The sequence below is a fragment of the Carettochelys insculpta genome, chromosome 30 (genome assembly GCF_033958435.1).
Source record: "Carettochelys insculpta isolate YL-2023 chromosome 30, ASM3395843v1, whole genome shotgun sequence".
In the NCBI taxonomy this organism is placed as follows: domain Eukaryota; kingdom Metazoa; phylum Chordata; order Testudines; family Carettochelyidae; genus Carettochelys; species Carettochelys insculpta.
The window spans coordinates 14,232,723-14,250,181 of record NC_134166.1 but is presented as its reverse complement, the minus strand read 5'-3'; the positions used below and the strand labels follow the sequence as shown (position 1 = coordinate 14,250,181).

The following is a 17,459-nucleotide window of genomic DNA, read 5'->3' as shown; positions in this document are numbered from 1 at the left end:
ACTTGTACACACTTGGCAGAACTCAACTAATCATATTGCCTTTTGATTTGTATCTATTTACATTTTCATAACTGCAGTAAAGGATGAAGGGGAAGGGGATCCATCACGCGGGATTTAACGACCATAGACGCTGAGGTTCAAAAAGTGAATGTTTGATAGTCATTTAAATGCAAAGCGTCAACATCACAGGACAAACCAAACCATGTATAAATCCAACTGGAGAGAAAGCTCTCAAGGGTCATTTTTCTGACAGTGCCGGCTGGCAGCCAGGGCAAACCCAAGGGATGAGTGAGGATTGACTGTGAAGGATCTTCAGAGTGAAGAGAAGCAATTAAATTATTACCCATGGAAAAATTTACCATCAATTTGGGGAAGTCTGGTTAAATTGGTGTTTGCCGACAGTTACCGATATGAATGAATCCTTCCACGCCTGTGTGCTCTGTAACGAACAATCTCTCTCTGTAGTGCTTCCTAGTGTGCCAGGACTGTTTCAAAGAACACTACAGCAAGGAGCAATAGTGAATCCCTAGTGCACACCGGCTGTGCACCACATAATAGAGTGGCTTAGAAATCACACCCCTGAAGGCAGCAATACTGCTCAGCATAGACACAGGTAAACACTGTTCTGTGGGATGTGTTGCATAAACACAGTTTTGGTTTTGTCCCTTCAAAGGGTGCTGTGATTGTCTCATTTCACTGACATAGCTGTTACTGTTCAATATATTACAATCTGTCCCACCTTACAGTTAGTTGTGACGCTCTGATACCTTTCCAAGACCTGAAGAAGAGCTCTCTGTAATCATAGAATCCTAGGGCTGGAAGGGAACCTCAGGAGGTCATCTAGTCCAGCCCCCTGCCTAAAGCAGGACCAACCCTACCCAAGTCATCCCAGCCAGGACTATGTCAAGCCAAGACTTAAAAAACCTCTAGGGATGGAGATTCCACCACCTCTCTAGGCAACGCATTCCAGTGCTTCACCACCCTCCTAGTTTTTCCTAATATCCAACCTACACCTCTCCCTCTGTAACTTCAGACCATTGTTCCTTGTTCTGCCATCTGTCCCCACTGAGAACAGCCTTTTGCCATCCTCTTTCGAGGCCCTCTCTCAGGCTTGACTGTCTCCCCAAATGAAATGGGCCCAATAAAAACTATTCCCTCCCTGATCTTGTCCCTCTAATATCCTGGTTGTGATGCAGCTACAGCAATGCTACAAGCAACCAGATGCCGTGTAGAGCTCTGGGTATTGTTAGCTGTGCAAATGGCCAAGCCTTCTTCGAATCTTGCTAAACTCTTCTCCTTAATGCCACCAGGGGGTGATGATTCTGCACGCTGTGTGAATATGGAGCTCTTCGCCTCAATTTTGAATTTACCAACTTTTAATATGATTAAATGCCCCCTTGCTCTTGTGTGAGGGCCAGGGAAGATGGAAGCTGCTAGTCTTTCAGCTCTGACCCAGTCCTTATTTTATCCTGTCCCCTCTGCTTCATTTCCTTGCTAAGGGAGCCCCAATTTTTTTCAATCCCTCTCCAACTGCAAGTTTTTCTCAATTCTTGACCATTTTCATTGCCCTTCTCTACCCCCACCCCAAGTTCTGCCAGGTCCTGTGGAGATGTATATTAAGCCTTTCTGTACCTAGCGCTAGTTTCTGACTGTGCCTGCCTGAGTTTTCCTTGTGCAAGACTTCTGGGGGAAAGAGCTCAGCTCAGGAAACGACTCCCAAATCCTGTAACAGTTCTTCTAGGAGAGGGAAGTCATGCCTGCCATATTCAAAGCTAGACAGGAGAAAAACCTGCGGAGAAGTCACCCCTCCTCTCTGCAAGCTTTTCACGCAGGTGTCTCTGATTCGCTGCAGAATTCGCTCTTCGGTATAGGTTGATGGCCGATACTTCCGGGCAGCAAGCAGCTCCCTGTCCACCTTGGAGCGCACAAAATAAACCTTCTTCCCCACTCGCTGGATCTTCTGGGCCAGGGCCACGTGAGCGGCTGTGAAGTAATGGGAGGAGAAGAGGAGGAACACATCGTACCGGCTGATGCTGAAGAGATCAAAGTCTGTGTCCAACAAAGGCTTTGTCAGTCTGAACCCTGGCAGTTCCCACAGGGTCACATTTGGCTGCTGGGGAAGTTGGTAAGAAGTCGGTACGATTGTTGTTTCCACCACCCCAGTTTCAGCAGCACCTTCTTCCTCATCACCCAGTCCTCTAATGGCATTGAGAAAGGTGGATTTCCCAGAGCCCGTCTGCCCCAGGAGAGCAACGCTATGTGTGGCATTTCGGGGTGACTCCCCTTCCCCCTGCTGGGCAAAGTCTGCTTTGAAATGGTCGTTTGCTTCAGCAGTAAATTCGTTGATCCAGGAATCAGTGCTAACCCCGTGAGAGCTCAGCAGCTGGCCTTGAGCAGGAAACAAAACACGTCAGTTACCGTTGGCTTTAAAAGGCCCTGTCAAGCACGAACCTCTCAACTCCTATTTTAGCCTTCGGTGACATTCTGTAGCGGGCAGGCTGGCCTGGCTGGGCTGCTTCCCACGCACAGCCAGGCTGCAGCGGTGGGATGCCGATTCATGACTCCCTGGGGGTCAGTGTCAGCTCTGTTATTTACAGCATCTATTGGGCAGGGCTTGGAAACATCCAGTACCTGCTGTCATGCAAGGTCACCCTGTTCCAGGTGAAATAAGGGTTAATTCCCTCCACATGAGGACTGTTTTCCATCCCCATGCGGAATAATTTTTTCTACATGCACCAAGGCCTGTGTGAATGTGCACCAGCAGAAGAAAGAAAAGCCTGGCTGCGGGTGCTCTGCTAGTCATTGGAATCTCTCCTGAGCAGCCGCACAAGTGCTCAGCTTACAGGAAACAGTGTCTGGGACCCCAGAGCGAGCAGCTGGGGCATTATACATAGGGGCAGCTACGCTCAGACATGCGCTCTTGCTCCAGCTGTGGAGCTGGAAGGACCTGGCTAGAGAGGGAAACTGGGGAAAGGCAGCAGAGCTGAGGGAATTCTGGCTTGACCCCACTCCCGGGCTGCAGGACCAGAGGCAAGGCCTGGAAGGAGGCAGCCAGGGCAGCGGAAGGTGGCAGGTCCAATCCTCCGCCAGTTGCGTGGCCATTTCAGAGGGCAGTTTGCCCCTGAGGTAAGGGGCAAAATGAAGGCAGGCAGGGGGTCACGGGGGCAAGGTGGGGACAGGGAATTGGGGTTCCCTGGCAGGGGAGGACCCCAGAGTGGGAGGCACTGCCAGGGGACAGTACCGTGAGACAAGCAGCCCCACTGGCCCGGAGGGACACAGAGACTGACAAGGGCCAGCAGACAGGTAACTATGGCCAAGACACTGGCCAACAGGGGGCGCTCCAGGGCTGGAAGAGCTAATTCCCAGACAGACCAGCAGGAGGCGCTGTGCTCTGGTTCTGACCCTCTGCCCCAGCACCTGATTTCTGACTTGCACAAGCAAACCAGCCCCAGACTTTGTGCTCGAGCCTGAACACAGCTCAGGGCCCGTATCACACTGGGCATGGCAGGTGCGCCCCTGGCCAAAATCAGGGCTGCATGGTACTGACCCCTGCACGGAGCCCAACCAAGATCCAGGCTCTGCACAAACCCAGTGAGAGCCCTTCCCCGACTCCTAAGAGCAAGTGGTCTGTTTGCCAGCTTCATTTCTGTGCTGGAAGGGCAGCAAACAGCTTGTTAGTTACACTCCTGGATACGAAACTGGGAGACATGCAAACACATGGGAGTAATAGTCCTGGGAGCTCTGGAGAGTTAAGCATCAGAGAGAGGACAATGAATTAAACATGCCTAACTCAGGCTGCTCTGGTAGTTTTCCCTCTTTGTCAAAAGAAAGCTGCTCACAAGTGGGACTTTACCTTTCCCGCCAGGTGTCCCCTGCCCGGCAACGTTAGTGGGAACCTTTTCCCTTGCAGGAGAGTTGCCAGGGAAGAATTTGGGCTCTCCAGACTTCTGCCCTATGACTCTTTCGTTCCAGGCCGGGGTCTAGAAAAGCAGAGTGGGTGAAACGGGTTGTGTGGTTACACAGTAATCGGCACAACTCTGTTAAGCTTGCACTAAACTGTGGCATGGCTGCGTGGTTAAAGGTCATGGTCTGGGACATATTTAGGCACTCGGACAAGATTTTGCCACTGCTTGTGTAACCGCCCCCAGTAGGCTCAACCCTGGGACCTCTGGAGATTAAAGCAGGAGCTATGAGGCTGTTTACAGTTTAAGGCTGTAGAAGAAACACATGCTTTCTTGCTGCGGAAGTGTAGGTTAGTACTTCTCCAACTTTTTGAGACCACAGCACACCAAACAAGATTTTTATGCCGAACAGCTATGAAAATCTTCTCCAAAAAAAGTTGCTGTCAGACCAAAGCAAAAAACAAAAACAAACTCAGCAACATATGCAGCAAAACCAAAATGTAGTCATTCCATCAGGTATCCTAGCCAGGGAGAAGCAACTTTGTATGTGGGCAGCATCATAAAATGGTGATTTATTGTAACCCTTGGAATTGTTTTTCCCCACGCTCGCGCCCCTCACGCGCGTCGCTCACTGGGCACTGGTGTTCCATGGAATATAGTTGAAGGAACGTCGATCTAGGAGCTACCACATGGGACACTCTGTAGGCATGAGGATTACAGACCTCCCCTCACTCAGGAAGTGCAGCACAAGCTTCAGAGGGCCAGGTGAACTTCCAAACAAGCCTCCACTTGTCTCCCACAGAATCCCTCAACCTGGGGAGCCCTGGAGCTGAGTGCGAGGCCCTGCAGAGTTGGAGCGAGGAGCCGGCTGGCTGTCAGCTGAGGCTGGAGAGGAGACTCATTCTTCCTCTCTGTAAGTGGTCTCGGTGCCACCCCATGGGACAGTGAGCCACGCCTGCAGGTGTGGGGGTTACATGTGCATCTCTAGACCCTGGCTGCTGGGTGCTAACTTGATCAGCCCCGGCAAGTGCACCACTGCACCAGGTGGGAATGACACGTCCCAGCTGCAGCGTGGCCAAACCCTCTGCATCGTCTCTGCTGCTGGGCTAACAGGAGGGAAGGCGGGAAAACCGTCTCCTCCGCCTGCAGGCTGTGGCGCGCCTGGGTGGCAGGTGACCCAGGCACAGCTGGGAAGCTGTCAGCTGAAGCAAGATCCCGGTTCCCAGAGCCAGTCCTAGGGCTAGGTGAGCCAGGCAGACGCCTGGGGCTGCCAGTTTCAAGGGGCTGCCGAAATGAACCGATCTGTGCGGGGCCGGAGCCAGCGGGCACATGCTGCATGGGCACGGGGGACGGGCAGGGCCTCAGCTGAGCGGCTTGGGAGCCGGGGCACACTCCGGGCAGCTGGGGGTCCAGCAGGCCCTGGCGGGAGGGCACAGAAGCCAGGAGGGTGCAGCTGCTGTCCCTGTCCTGCCTGGCAGCCTCCTCCCCAGCCCAGTGGCCTCCAACAGACGAGGGACATCCTGCTGGTTCCCCAGTTCTTAAAAATCCCAACAAGGAGGGGAGCAGGAGCCCCTTTTCCCCCCACGGTGCTGGACTGCAGATTGCTTCTGACTGCGTGGGGCAGACCTACGCCAGCGGGCCGGGGATTCCTGTGCGCTGCCGGGTTGGCACAGATGTCGGCAACGCACACGGGTCAGGGCGTACTCACTAAAGCAGCTCCTGCCTCTCCCTCTCTCCACATGGTCCCATCACCTCACCTGCCACTCCCTGCTCACCCCAGCTCCCCTTGCCCTTCCCGTCCCTTGTGCTAACCAGCCACGTGTCGTTTGCAGCCGTCCCTTCTTTGCCCACTCTGCCTGTGCATTTCCCCCTCCCTCTGCTCTGTCTGTCTAGCCCAGGGGTCGGCACCCCCCAGCACGGGCGCCAAGAGAGCCGCTTTCCACTGGGTTGGGGCAGGGCTGAGCTCCCACCACTTCTCCCCCATGCAGCGGGGGGAGCAGAGAGGAAGGAGCAAGCCGCACCCACAAGCCGGCCAGTGGAGGGGCATGCACCTGGGCTGTGCACCTGCTCCCGCCCTTCCCCCTCCCCAGGGAACCACCTGGCAGCCTGGACCTGTATAGCCCCTACCAGCGCCCCACTTGGCCAGGGGAGGCAACCCGCAGCTGGGTGAGTTGGGGACACTGGGCATAGAGGGACCCGGGGGTGGGGGGGGGCGTGCAGTCACACCTGGTTTAGCTTATTAAACAAGAGTCACTGGGGAAGGGCTTTTAAGGAAACAACCTGCTTTGACAAGATGTGAAAACTGCTTTAGAAATGACCCAAAGTAGCTAAAAGAGGGAAGAGCTGATCACAGCGACTATAAATTAGAGAACAGAAACTGCAAAACATGGGTAACGGAAGCATGTGGACACAAGGGGGACTATATGGGCCCCAGAACGGAGGCAATAAAAATAAGATCACAATCTACAAATACCTACCGGGGACCAGAAAATTGGTAACTGTGTTGGCGAGAAGAGGAAGGTCTGACACCAGCCAATGGGTGAAGGTCGACACTAACTAAATTTGGAGTTGAAATGTTTGCCCCGAGCATCGGAGCAGCTGGGGAGAGGTGAGGGGGCGGGGGAGCCCTACACCATTTTTCTAAAGTTGCTGATCTCGTTCACCCAGGAACTCATGCAGGCCAGAGCATCGGAGTGGGCCAGTCTGGCCGGGATCTGTGGATTTATGAGCAGTGGTGATTGGCGAGTGTGGCATCTAGGGGGCGGGGCCACGTGCCCCTGTCCCCATGCCTGATCCGCCCATGCCCTGGCCACCTCCTCCTCCTGGAGCACGATGCCACTTTCGGTGGGTGCAGGGGCAGCATGGCCAAAGGGTTGCACGAGCTAGGAAGCATTGCTCTAGGGCTGATTAGGGCTGCCCCTACGCTCACTGGAAGCAGCACTGCACTGACAGTGAGTGTGGGGGGAGCTCCTCCCCTGTGCACTCTTCGGCTGCGTCTACACGTGCACGCTACTTCGAAGTAGCGGCAGTAACTTCGAAATAGCGCCCGTCACGTCTACACGTGTTGGGCGCTATTTCGAAGTTGAAATCGACATTAGGCGGCGAGACGTCGAAGTCGCTAACCCCATGAGCGGATGGGAATAGCGCCCTACTTCGACGTTCAACATCGAAGTAGGGACGTGTAGACGATCCGCGTCCCGCAACATCGAAATAGCGGGGTCCTCCATGGCGGCCATCAGCTGGGGGGTTGAGAGATACTCTCTCTCCAGCCCTTGCGGGGCTCTGTGGTCACCGTGGGCAGCAGCCCTTAGCCCAGGGCTTCTGGCTGCTGCTGCTGCAGCTGGGGGTCCGTGCTGCATATACAGGGTCTGCAACTAGTTGTTGGCTCTGTGTATCTTGCACTGTTTAATGAAAGTGTGTCTGGGAGGGGCCCTTTAAGGGAGCGACTTGCTGTTGAGTCCGCCCCGTGACCCTGTCTGCAGCTGTGCCTGGCTCCCTTATTTCGATGTGTGCTACTTTGACGTGTAGACGTTCCCTCGCTGCGCCTATTTCGATGTCGGGCTGCGCAACGTCGAAGTTGAACATCGACGTTGCCAGCCCTGGAGGACGTGTAGACGTTATTCGTCGAAATAGACTATTTCGATGTCGCAACATCGAAATAAGCTATTTCGATGTTGGGTGCACGTGTAGACGTAGCCTTCATGTGTCACCCCTGTTTCGGAGCAATTAGAAACTCCTCACCGTCCAACCATGGGCTGGGGGGCCGCACCCTGGCATCTGGTGTCAGAAAACAATCTGGGGAAGAGGAAGGGAGGAATTTTTTTTCTTTTTTTGCATCTGGAGACCACGGATTGCAAACGTAGTCAACCCCAAGGGCCTCCAAAACCAGCTCCTCACAGCCAGGTAAACTCTGCCCACACGTGACAAAGATGCCTCCCAGCCAAGGGACCTGGGAAGGAGAAATGTTTCGAAACTGACCTGCCGGGACTCTAGAGTCTGTCTAGTATCATCCACTCTTAAACCCCACAAAAGATTCGCATCCAGGTGAGCAGTTCTCTCCACGTCATCTGCAGAGCCCTCAGACAGACGGCTGAACGGCTGGATGGCTTCCAAGGCAAACACGTGTTTGAACTGCCTCAGCCTCCTTCGGATGGGAAGACGGTGCTTTTTAATGAGAAGGATGAGCAATAGTAAAAGAAACAGCAGCACTAAGTAGAACCAGACACACCGGGCACCTGTAAGACACACAGGGGCCAGGGGAGAGAAATAAGAAAAATCCACAGACCCCAGAATGCTTCTGTGAGCACAGAAGGGGTCCCAGGAAAATCTCATCATAGTTCGACAGAGAGATTATCCGCTGGACATCTGTCCTCCCATGTGCTTGTCGGGGTCCCACCATTCTAATTGCTGGTACCACGACCCTGGAGGCCCCACCCTTCTCCACCTCTTTCCCAGGGCCACGCCCCCTTCTCCGCCTCTTTCCCAGGGCCACGCCCCCTTCTCTGCCTCTTCCCTCAAAGGCCCCATCCCCATGGTTCACTCCTGCCCCCCCCTGCTCACTGGATCATATCCAGGAGCCGCCTGCAGGTAAGAGGCAGCCTCAGTTGAGCAGCAGCTGGCAAGGGTAATAACCTGGCATCACCCTCCACCTCACAGGACCTGGCTGTTTGGTTTGGTTTGGGTGCCAGTTAGTGCTGGTGGGTCCCAGACCACCACCCAGGCACAGAGGCGAAAAAACAGCAGCCAGATTGAAAACCAGAGAGGTGGAATCCTATTTGCCTGTGCCTGGCCCCTCTGACCTCTTCCCCTTTGCTACTGCCAAGCCTGGCCACTGGTCTCCAGGCTTTGAGATGTACCACCTCTGCCTCTGTTCCCCACCGCTGACCTGCGAACCCAACACTGCATGGGAGCATTCCAGCAGCCCAGCCCTGGGACTTGTGGTGCCCTGTAACCCAAACCCTAACCCTACCCTCCTCCACGGTCAGTCGCATCCGCACAGAAAAACGGCCCAGTTCTGGCCAGACGTGGCAGGTGTAGAAGCCTTCATCCGCCCGACAGACGTTCTTGAGTCTCAGGGATGCATATCCCTCTTGGAATCTCTCTGGGTACAGCTGGGTCCGGCCCCTGTAAGCCTTGTCCTGCCTCAGCACCTGGTCCCTGCCGTTATAATACGTGTGAACCAGGAGATCCTGTCCCTCTGCTGTCTCCTTCTTCCAGGTGATGTTCAACAGCTGCAGGTTTGGTCCAGGTGTGAAGGTGCAGGTCAGCAGGACGTCCTCCCCTTGCTGAACTACAACAGGCAATTCCCATTGTCTTGCCCCTTAGAGGGAAAGATCCATCGTTTGTGTTGAATTTTTAGAAACCGCCCATGCACGCCACATGCATATGCTGCAGTCTAAAGAGTAACCACGGCACAACGCTTCTGGGTTGGTGTTCCCACGGGGGACCAGTCTGTGCCTGTTTTCCAGTCCACCCCAAAATTTGTAATTGCAAAACCTGAATGGTTTAGCAGAAGGGGAGACAAAGGTGAGCTGGGGAAGGAGGACATCAGGAGAGCTTTGGTTAGAATAGGTTGAACCTCTCTTGTCCGGCACTCTCGGGACCTGACCAGTGCTGGACAATAAAATTTGCCGGACCACAGGAGGTCAATATTGTCTGGCTCATTACCCACACTTCCACTGCTTACTGGGCTCTCAGAAGACACTTGGGGTAAATTACAGCTAAATAACAGCACAGGACACTGACAGCCAGGACTGGTGGCTGGAAACAAACTTCATGAGATCACAGGAAACTTGGCCACATCCAGGATAAGTGGGCATCCAGCTAACTAAAATCCTGCTGGATGACAGATATTACCACACAAGAGAGTTCCAGATTAGAGAGGTTCAACGTGTAGCTTTATGTGTAAAACACCCCCTATTTATTGCCTGATTCCATGTAAACCTGGGGAGGACGGGGGGAATCCCTTACCTTCTTTTGAACATTTGCCTTAAGTCCCATTTTCAAAAGAGGAAGCGCTGGCAAGGGCAGCTGGGATAAAAAATGGATTTTTGGGTTCCCTGGGAATTTTGAAGATGTGGGAAAAAGCAATAATCGATTTTGGGCCCAGGTGAAAACGGAATTTTTGGCAAAGATTTTCATTACCATTGAGAGCACGTTTGAACATTTTAAACTAACAAAAGTAAAGGGATCTTTGAAATAAAGTCATTGGGGAAATATAAAAATGAAAGTTGGGCTTGTTTGTTGCTTGGCAAAATTGACAGGACATTGGGCGGCGCTTCAGAGTCACTGAATCCGTACGTTGTGCTGATAAAAAGTTTGGGTTGAAAACTCTTAGCAAACTCTGCATAGGTGCCAATTTCCATGGGAAGAAGGATTCTTTCGAAGATGGGGTTTACTTTTGAAAGAACCGTGTCTACACTGTTTTCCTTCTTTCGAAAGAAGCTCTTTTGAAATAAGAATATGCAAATGAGGTGTCCGATATGCAAAAATGCACCTCATTTGCATTTTTTGTTTCCCTCATTTGCATGCCTCTTCAAAAGAGGAATGCAAGTGTAGACACAGCCTCAGTGTTTCAAAGCCTGTGGGTCAGCAATGCATTGCATAGTAAACCCAGGTCTCCTGGCCATGCCACCATGGCCATACTGTACCACACAGCCTTTCTGGTGGGAGGCGAGGGGGTGTTCAGCTTGAACTCTCTCTATACTGCCAAATGACAGTGCTTGGACCTGAGACATATCATGACTTGGCTTTTCACCCACCCCTTTAGGAGGCTCCTAGGATGCCGGTCCTGAGTGTTCACTGCTCCGGAGTCAGACTGGCATGTGTGTGGACAGAAAGGGGAGTCACATCCTGGCCCTGGTGTGCAGTGCAGTGTGGACAGACCCATAAGTACTGGAGTCTCTTTTTCGAATGGCACTTCTGAAGAGGTTGCCTTTAGTCCCTGAGGACCAGCTTTCCAAAGAGATTTAGGCACCTACAGCTGCAGAGAGCTGCTTTTAAGAATCCCGCTGGGTGCCTAAATGCCTTTACTTCATTAAGCAACAAAAGTGGATGAATCCTTGGGTGATGGGCCATGTTCCCTGTAAGTGGAACATGTGGGCGGCTGCCCAGGGGAGAGTCAGGTGCCGCCCAGCTGTTTAGCAGAGTGCTCAGACCCAGCAGCCTGTGTTTCTACTGGTGGTGCACATCCACACAGGCCTTGGTGTACAAAACAAAATTCATTCTGCCCATGGATGGAAAAATTTAGAGGGAGCCCTAATGGGGGGGAATTCCATTTAGTCAAAAAGCTGTTTTCTGCCCAACAAACAATTTGACCAGATGGAGCCTGAAAATGCAGGAAAGCCCACGGCAGAAGGCCACATACTCAGCACCGTCAGTGACGTCTCCTCAGACCACGGGCCCAGCTCCGAGTTGACATAGCAGCAATAAGATCCCTCGTCTTCAGTGTGAATATCCCTCAGTCTGAGGGACGCATCCCCTCTGGCAAATCCCTCTGGCTCCAGCTGTGTGCGCCCTCTGTATGCCTCAGCTTGCTTCTCTGTTCCCGAAGAGTAACTGTGGACCAGCAGATCCTGCCCATGGACTCTTAGCTTCTCCCAGGTCACGTTCACCCGTTCACTTGTTATCAATCCGAGCACAGGAAAGGTGCAGCTCAGGGTGACGTCCTCCCCGCACTTAGCAGTGACTGGTGGCTTTGCTATAACCATCCCTGAAAGGAAATCAAGGGTCAGTATTTGAGTATTAAAATGGCAAATGTGGGGGTCCCTGGCCCTACTTGAAGGCTGGGGGTCTGCAGGAAGTCTGCAAACATCAGTCAGTCTGCAAAGAGCCAACCTGGAGTGAGGCGGATTGAGTTATGCCTCTTTGCCTTGGGAGCAGCCTGTTCTGTCTGTCTCTGCCAAATTAGATGTTTTTATCTAACTTCTCTATCTGTACGCCATCAGCATAATATCTTATACTTTCAAATCTAGTCTCTTCTGGGATGAATTAACAGGAGTGTTGCAAGCAAGACATGAGAAGTCATTCTTCTGCTCTGCACTGCACTAATCAGGCCTCAGCTGCAGCATTGTGTCCAGTCCTGGGCACCACATTTGAGGAAAGATGTGGAGAAATTGCAGAAGGTCAAGGGAAGACCAAAAAAAATGATTAAAGGTCTAGAGAACATGAAAGAAAAGACTGAGATGGGTCATGAGAACAGTTTTCAAGTACCTAAAAGGATACTACAAGAAGGAAGGAGAAAATTTGTTCTTGACCCCTGACAACAGGACAAGAAGCGACGAGTTTAAATTGTAGCAGGGGAGTTTAAGTTGGATATTAGAGAAAACTTCCTAACTGTCGGGGGGTTAAGCACTGGAATAAATTGCCCAGTGAGGTTCTGGAATCTTCATCACTGGAGCTATTTAAGAGCAGTTTAGACAGACACCTCTCAGGAATGGTCTAGATGGTGCTTGGTCCTGCCATGACAGCAGGGGACTGGACTTGATGACCTCTCAAGGTCCCTTCCAGTTCTAAGGTTCTGTCAGCCGAGGAATGGCCAATCGGGGTACTACTTAGTGCCGGAAGAAGTCCCTTTTACATCCGAGTCTTTAACTGCTGGGACAGACTACCCCTTCGCAGTGGGCAGCCAGGGGGGCTGGCGGATGCCCCAGGAGTCTGCCCCTTGGTAGGTGGCCAAACTCAGTGCTCAGTTTCCAGCACACTTGTACCACTGACCCCAAGAGGTTAATTAGCCAAACCTGGCTAAGGTTCTTTTGGTTGTGTTTAGCTCAATGCAATTACTGGAGGAATCAGGCGCATGCGTAATGGTCACTAGGATTTATTATAACAAAAGCCTTAGCGTGTAAGAGACGTAAACTCACAGGTGAATTGGACTACTAAGCTTAACTTTAGTTACCACAATACAAACTTAACTTTGGTTACAACAACAACGTCTTGATTATAACATTACTTCAATACACCTAGCATATTAAATGCGCGCAAAAGAACACCTAGCAAGTGTAACTCTCACCCCTGCATCGTCTGACTCTGGCGTCACCAGCATCTGTCACTCAATCCCTCAGGAAGAAGAGTACGAGGAGGGCATCCCCTTATCTCGGGAGGCAAAGGCCCATCCTGACCAGCAGGTTGGGCAACTGCAGCTCAGCTTGTGTGTGCCGCTTGGCCCTACGTTATACCCCTTGGGTTACGTACACCCGTCCTTAGCTGAAGACACCAATTGTGCTGGTACATTTTAGTGACGCCAGTCTCAAAAGACAGTTACTAGCTTAATTTGCATTTGTTAGGTGAAGATAGCTGAACATTAGCCGAATCATTAAGATAGAACATTTTTCTCTCATGGGCGTAGGATTCCTCTCCTGGAACGTTATGTGGGCATATCACTTATCAGTACTGTTCAAGGGTAGCCTAAGGCCCCCGGTTCCAGGAACAGCCTGCTTGGCCCCTTTATCTATTTTCTATGGTTTTGATGACTTAGCACATCTGTGCCTTGTAGTAGGAAGGAAGCGGGGGTGGGGAGCGTGTCTGGCTACAGGTTCCAGGATTCCTGCCCGTATATTTTCCAGCTCTGGTTCCCATTGAACCCAAAGCTGTTTCATGCCACTCTGACTCCTTAAAAAGACCGGAAAGTTGGTGAATATTACAGGGCCAGTGTGGGGCTCAGGGGAACCAAGAAGCAGAACCAAAGATATTAAATCCAGCCTGGATCATTATGACCACCTGTACAATATGGGCCAGAAAAACTCATTTCTTGGCCTGTACTTTGCTATGCCAAATAAGCCAAACTTATCAAGCCCCCTGTGATGGGGTTCGGGGTCCCCAAGCTCTGCACCCCGTCTGCAGGCAGCAGTGACTCTCACTCAGCAGGAGAACAGCAGGTTTATTAGCCAACAGGACACAGCATCTTACAGAGGAGTCAGTACAGCAGGCAGAGACAGTCAGTCCAATCCACATTGGGGAGAGAAGGCCCCGAGAGGCCCCCAGAGCCAGGGCCTTGCCCCCTCCTTTGTCTCTCTCTCTCCCAGCCCAGACTCACTGCTTCCCGACTCCCAGTTCCAATTCAAACCCCTCAGGCTCCACCTCCCCTTTGTCTGCAATCCAGAGGTGTCACCTGGTCACCTTGGTTACCCTCAGCAGGAGCCCCGCACCCTCGTGAGCCACTCACATACTCACATATCCCCCAGTACATCACACCCCCCCCCACAAAATTCCTCTGCACCTGGCCCGTCTAGATTCATGTTTATTTAGCACAACTGGACGCAGCTCTGCAGATGAACTCTCCCTCGTACCTCGTCCAATGGCACGGACACGTCTCCCAGAGACCGTGAAGGGCAGCATCTCCCAGGGCCCAAAATCACTCTTCACATCCTGGAAGTGATGGGGGAGCACAGGCAAGGAGGAGAAAAACAGCCACTGCTCCAGGCCCAAGGAAAAACATCTCCAAGTCCAGATGTGTTGCCTCTCATCCCCTCCTCCCCGGGCATTCCTCCATTCCCCGCTGGGGTGGTTGCTTCCTTTTTTGGCATTATTGGGCACTTGTCCGGTTTGCTCTTTTCAACTGATGCTCAGCTGGCAAGAGCAAACAGGACAAACGCTCAGCTTTGTCCAAAAAGCCAGGATGGCCAGGACAGGGCTTAAAAATGGGACTTGCTCAGCCACAATGGGACGTTTGGTGACCCTCGTTACTGCAGAGTTAAGGATGCCCCGTGATAGCCTTTGCCTTTCACTAATGTCGAGTTCAGCAGAAGTCAGGCTCTGAAAAGCAGGAAATACCCACATCACCTTAACTCTGCCCTGGGGCAGGTATGGATTGGCGTGCATGCCAGCTGCCTTCCAAAGTTGGCTGTAGTGAGCAGCAGAGGGATTAGCTGGAGCAGGGTGGGACAGCTGGAAGCGTGATGTGAGAGTATTTGGGTCTGAGCGCCCCCATGGGTGTGATCAAAGAACCCAAGCACCAGAAGTCAAGGCTACCTCCTTCCAGTCAGAACTGTCTTGAACTGGGGACTTACTGTAGAGAGTCCACAAGGCAAGCGAGTGAATTGACAAAGCAGGGCCAGCTCCCATGATGCTGCAGGCCGCTGGACATCCGCAAGAGAAGGAGAAGCATGCTCCAAACGGCTGGACCTGCCCCGAATGCCAGTTTCAGTGCTAACGGCCCAATTCTCGGCCTCACCCAGCGGGGTTCCGCAGGCGTTCAACAGGGTCCCAGCAAAACGTCTCTACCAACCTAGAGGAATGAACAGAGAGCGAGGTTGGGTCTGGGCTGAGAACTGACACTGGAATAGCGGCGTCATTCTGGGGTGTGAAAAATTACCGCCCCCAAAGTGCCACCGACCGAACCCGAGTGTGGACAGGGCCATGCTGGGCTTCTCCAGTTAATCTAAGGAGCTGGATTAGTGACGCCAGCCAGAGGTCAAGGTGCTCTGGGTCAATGCACCTGTAAGAACTAGCCCACGTGGTTGTCTTTTCTCCCCCTTCGGTGACCCTGCCGGACCCTCCTGGTAGAGCTGCCAAGAGGGGAGTAAAAGGAGCAGCTGTCCTGAGGGCTGGTGTTTTAAAAGGGCCAGAGACTCCCAGCTGCCGTCAAATCAAGGCCCGAGCCCCGAGGCTCCTGGCTTCCAATGCTGCAGGCCTGGGGTGCCCGGCCAGCAGCCGCAAAGGACTGGCTGGCGTGGGACTGCCCCAGCACAAGGCCATGCCCCATCCTGGGGCCTAGAGCCACAAACCCATCTCTGCCCACCAGGGGTCCCATGGCCGGAATAAATGCTGTTCTGTGCATGGAGGCATGTGGGATGTGCACCCCCAACAGACACACGCACTGCTGGCTGCGGGCTCTGCTTATCCCTGGCCGGCCCCTGACTCTCTCGTGGGTGGCTGCCCAACCCCTCGGCTTCCAGGGAGCCCTGCTGCCCATTAGGACTGCCGGGCTCAACACAGGGAGGACAGGTAAGTTCTGGCATCGACTTTCACCCCCAATGCCGAGACATGAAGCTCTCCCGGCAGCATCGGCAGCGGCTTGAGCACGGCACTGCGTTGGCACAGTGTTCCAAGCGTAGACCAGCCCCCCGTTCCATTCCGTGGAGGTGGCCTCGGCGGATTCGTGGGCCGTGGGGATAAAATTCGCCCTTCGATTCCGTGTGATGGTTTAAAACAAATTTACTCCATTTGACTTGCCTGTTTCTGCTTCACACCAAGGCCCCTGTGCGCCACGCCAGCCTAGCACACGTGAATCGCCCTTGTTCCCATTTTAAGGCCCTGTCACACAACCGACCAGGGACAAAATGCCCTTGGAGAATTCAGCGCCATTATGCTTAGCTGCTCGCACGTTTTACTCTTAGTTTGCACCGGGGTAAACGAGGACACAGGCTGCAAGGACGGCCCAGATTTGGGCTTTGCTGCAAGGAATCCGGGTGTGAGGGTGTGATTCTGCTGGGGGGCAGGTCTGCCCAGCCGAGCGAGGTGAACGTGTCTGGTGTCTCCCTGCATTGCGCTCACACCACCAGCTCGAGATGTAGAAACACGCTTGGAATTCTGGGCCTCTGCCTGGCGATGAAGGTCTCCCCCCATCTCCACATGTTGCCAGGTCCCATCCCACAAAGGGTGGGATCCCCCTGGCTAAATCCCTGGGCCGCATGCAGCTGTGACTCCATTACAAGTGCACAGCTGGGCTCTGTGCAGAGTCAGTAAAGCGCAGCTCGGGGTTTAGCAGCCATTTTGAAGGGGACATCCAGCAGCGCTTGGAAAAGTATTGTAAAGAAAATCCCAGAAACAAATCAGCCCCAGGTGGGAGGGGAATCTCCTACCTTCTGCCCCAGCAGCATCAGAGTCCCCGATCTTGGTGTGCTGGGAGAAAAACAATAATCTGTGCCTGTTCCCTGGTCGCCCGCCCCATCTCTTCCTGCTGCTAGTGCAGCCTCTGAGAGACAGGGAAAGTGAAAGTAAACAGGCAAAGGTTTATTGAATCAGCCCAAGCAGAGTTCATGCAGCAGCAGACAGATACGCTGAACTCTTTTGTATCAGGCAGCCCTGAGACCAGGCTGTGGCTGGATATTCAAATACTCTGGACAACAGAAAGGTGTACCTGGCAACGCGTAGCACGAAAGAAAAGCACGCATGGATATTAAGAAACATGCAGAGTACTTTATTCCCCAACAACACTCATACTGTAGGCTGCAATCTTAGCCTGTATTTGCTGTATTTATTTCTATTTACTTTCACTATACTGCACCTATAGAAAAAATCACTCAAATTGACTGCTGGTTAAAATGCCGGTTCTTTGAGCGTTCCGGGTGATGGGATGACAGGTCTAAAAGGCTGTGCTGTATCTTAGCTAGAGGAGAGACAGAACTGGAACAAAACGATGATGCCTCAGTTGTTTGTGGCTGGCGTGTTACGGATTCAGGTGGGAACCTCACGAGAATCTCAAGGCCTTGTGCAAAGCCAGAAGTTCCACATCTCCCACGGGCCCCTCGCGAATACTTCTTAAATGTGTCGAGTTGCAGTACAAGGAACTACACAGGATTTTACACAAGCCCCTGGGGTTCCCAGACGGCCGGTTTT

General features: G+C 52.8%; 1 protein-coding gene across 1 annotated transcript; it reads right to left on the bottom strand.

Annotated features, from left to right (window-relative positions):
* Window positions 1-145: 145 nt before the first annotated feature.
* On the bottom strand, window positions 146-16,810 carry LOC142003777 (uncharacterized). Its single transcript, XM_074981047.1, has 7 exons — window positions 16,703-16,810; window positions 14,909-15,126; window positions 11,269-11,613; window positions 8,872-9,222; window positions 7,881-8,137; window positions 3,854-3,980; window positions 146-2,388 (listed from the first exon to the last, which is right to left on the bottom strand). Exons 2-7 carry the CDS (start codon window positions 14,961-14,963, stop codon window positions 1,703-1,705), a joined length of 1,821 nt encoding a protein of 606 aa, XP_074837148.1. The 5' UTR covers window positions 14,964-15,126; window positions 16,703-16,810; the 3' UTR covers window positions 146-1,702.
* Window positions 16,811-17,459: the final 649 nt, after the last annotated feature.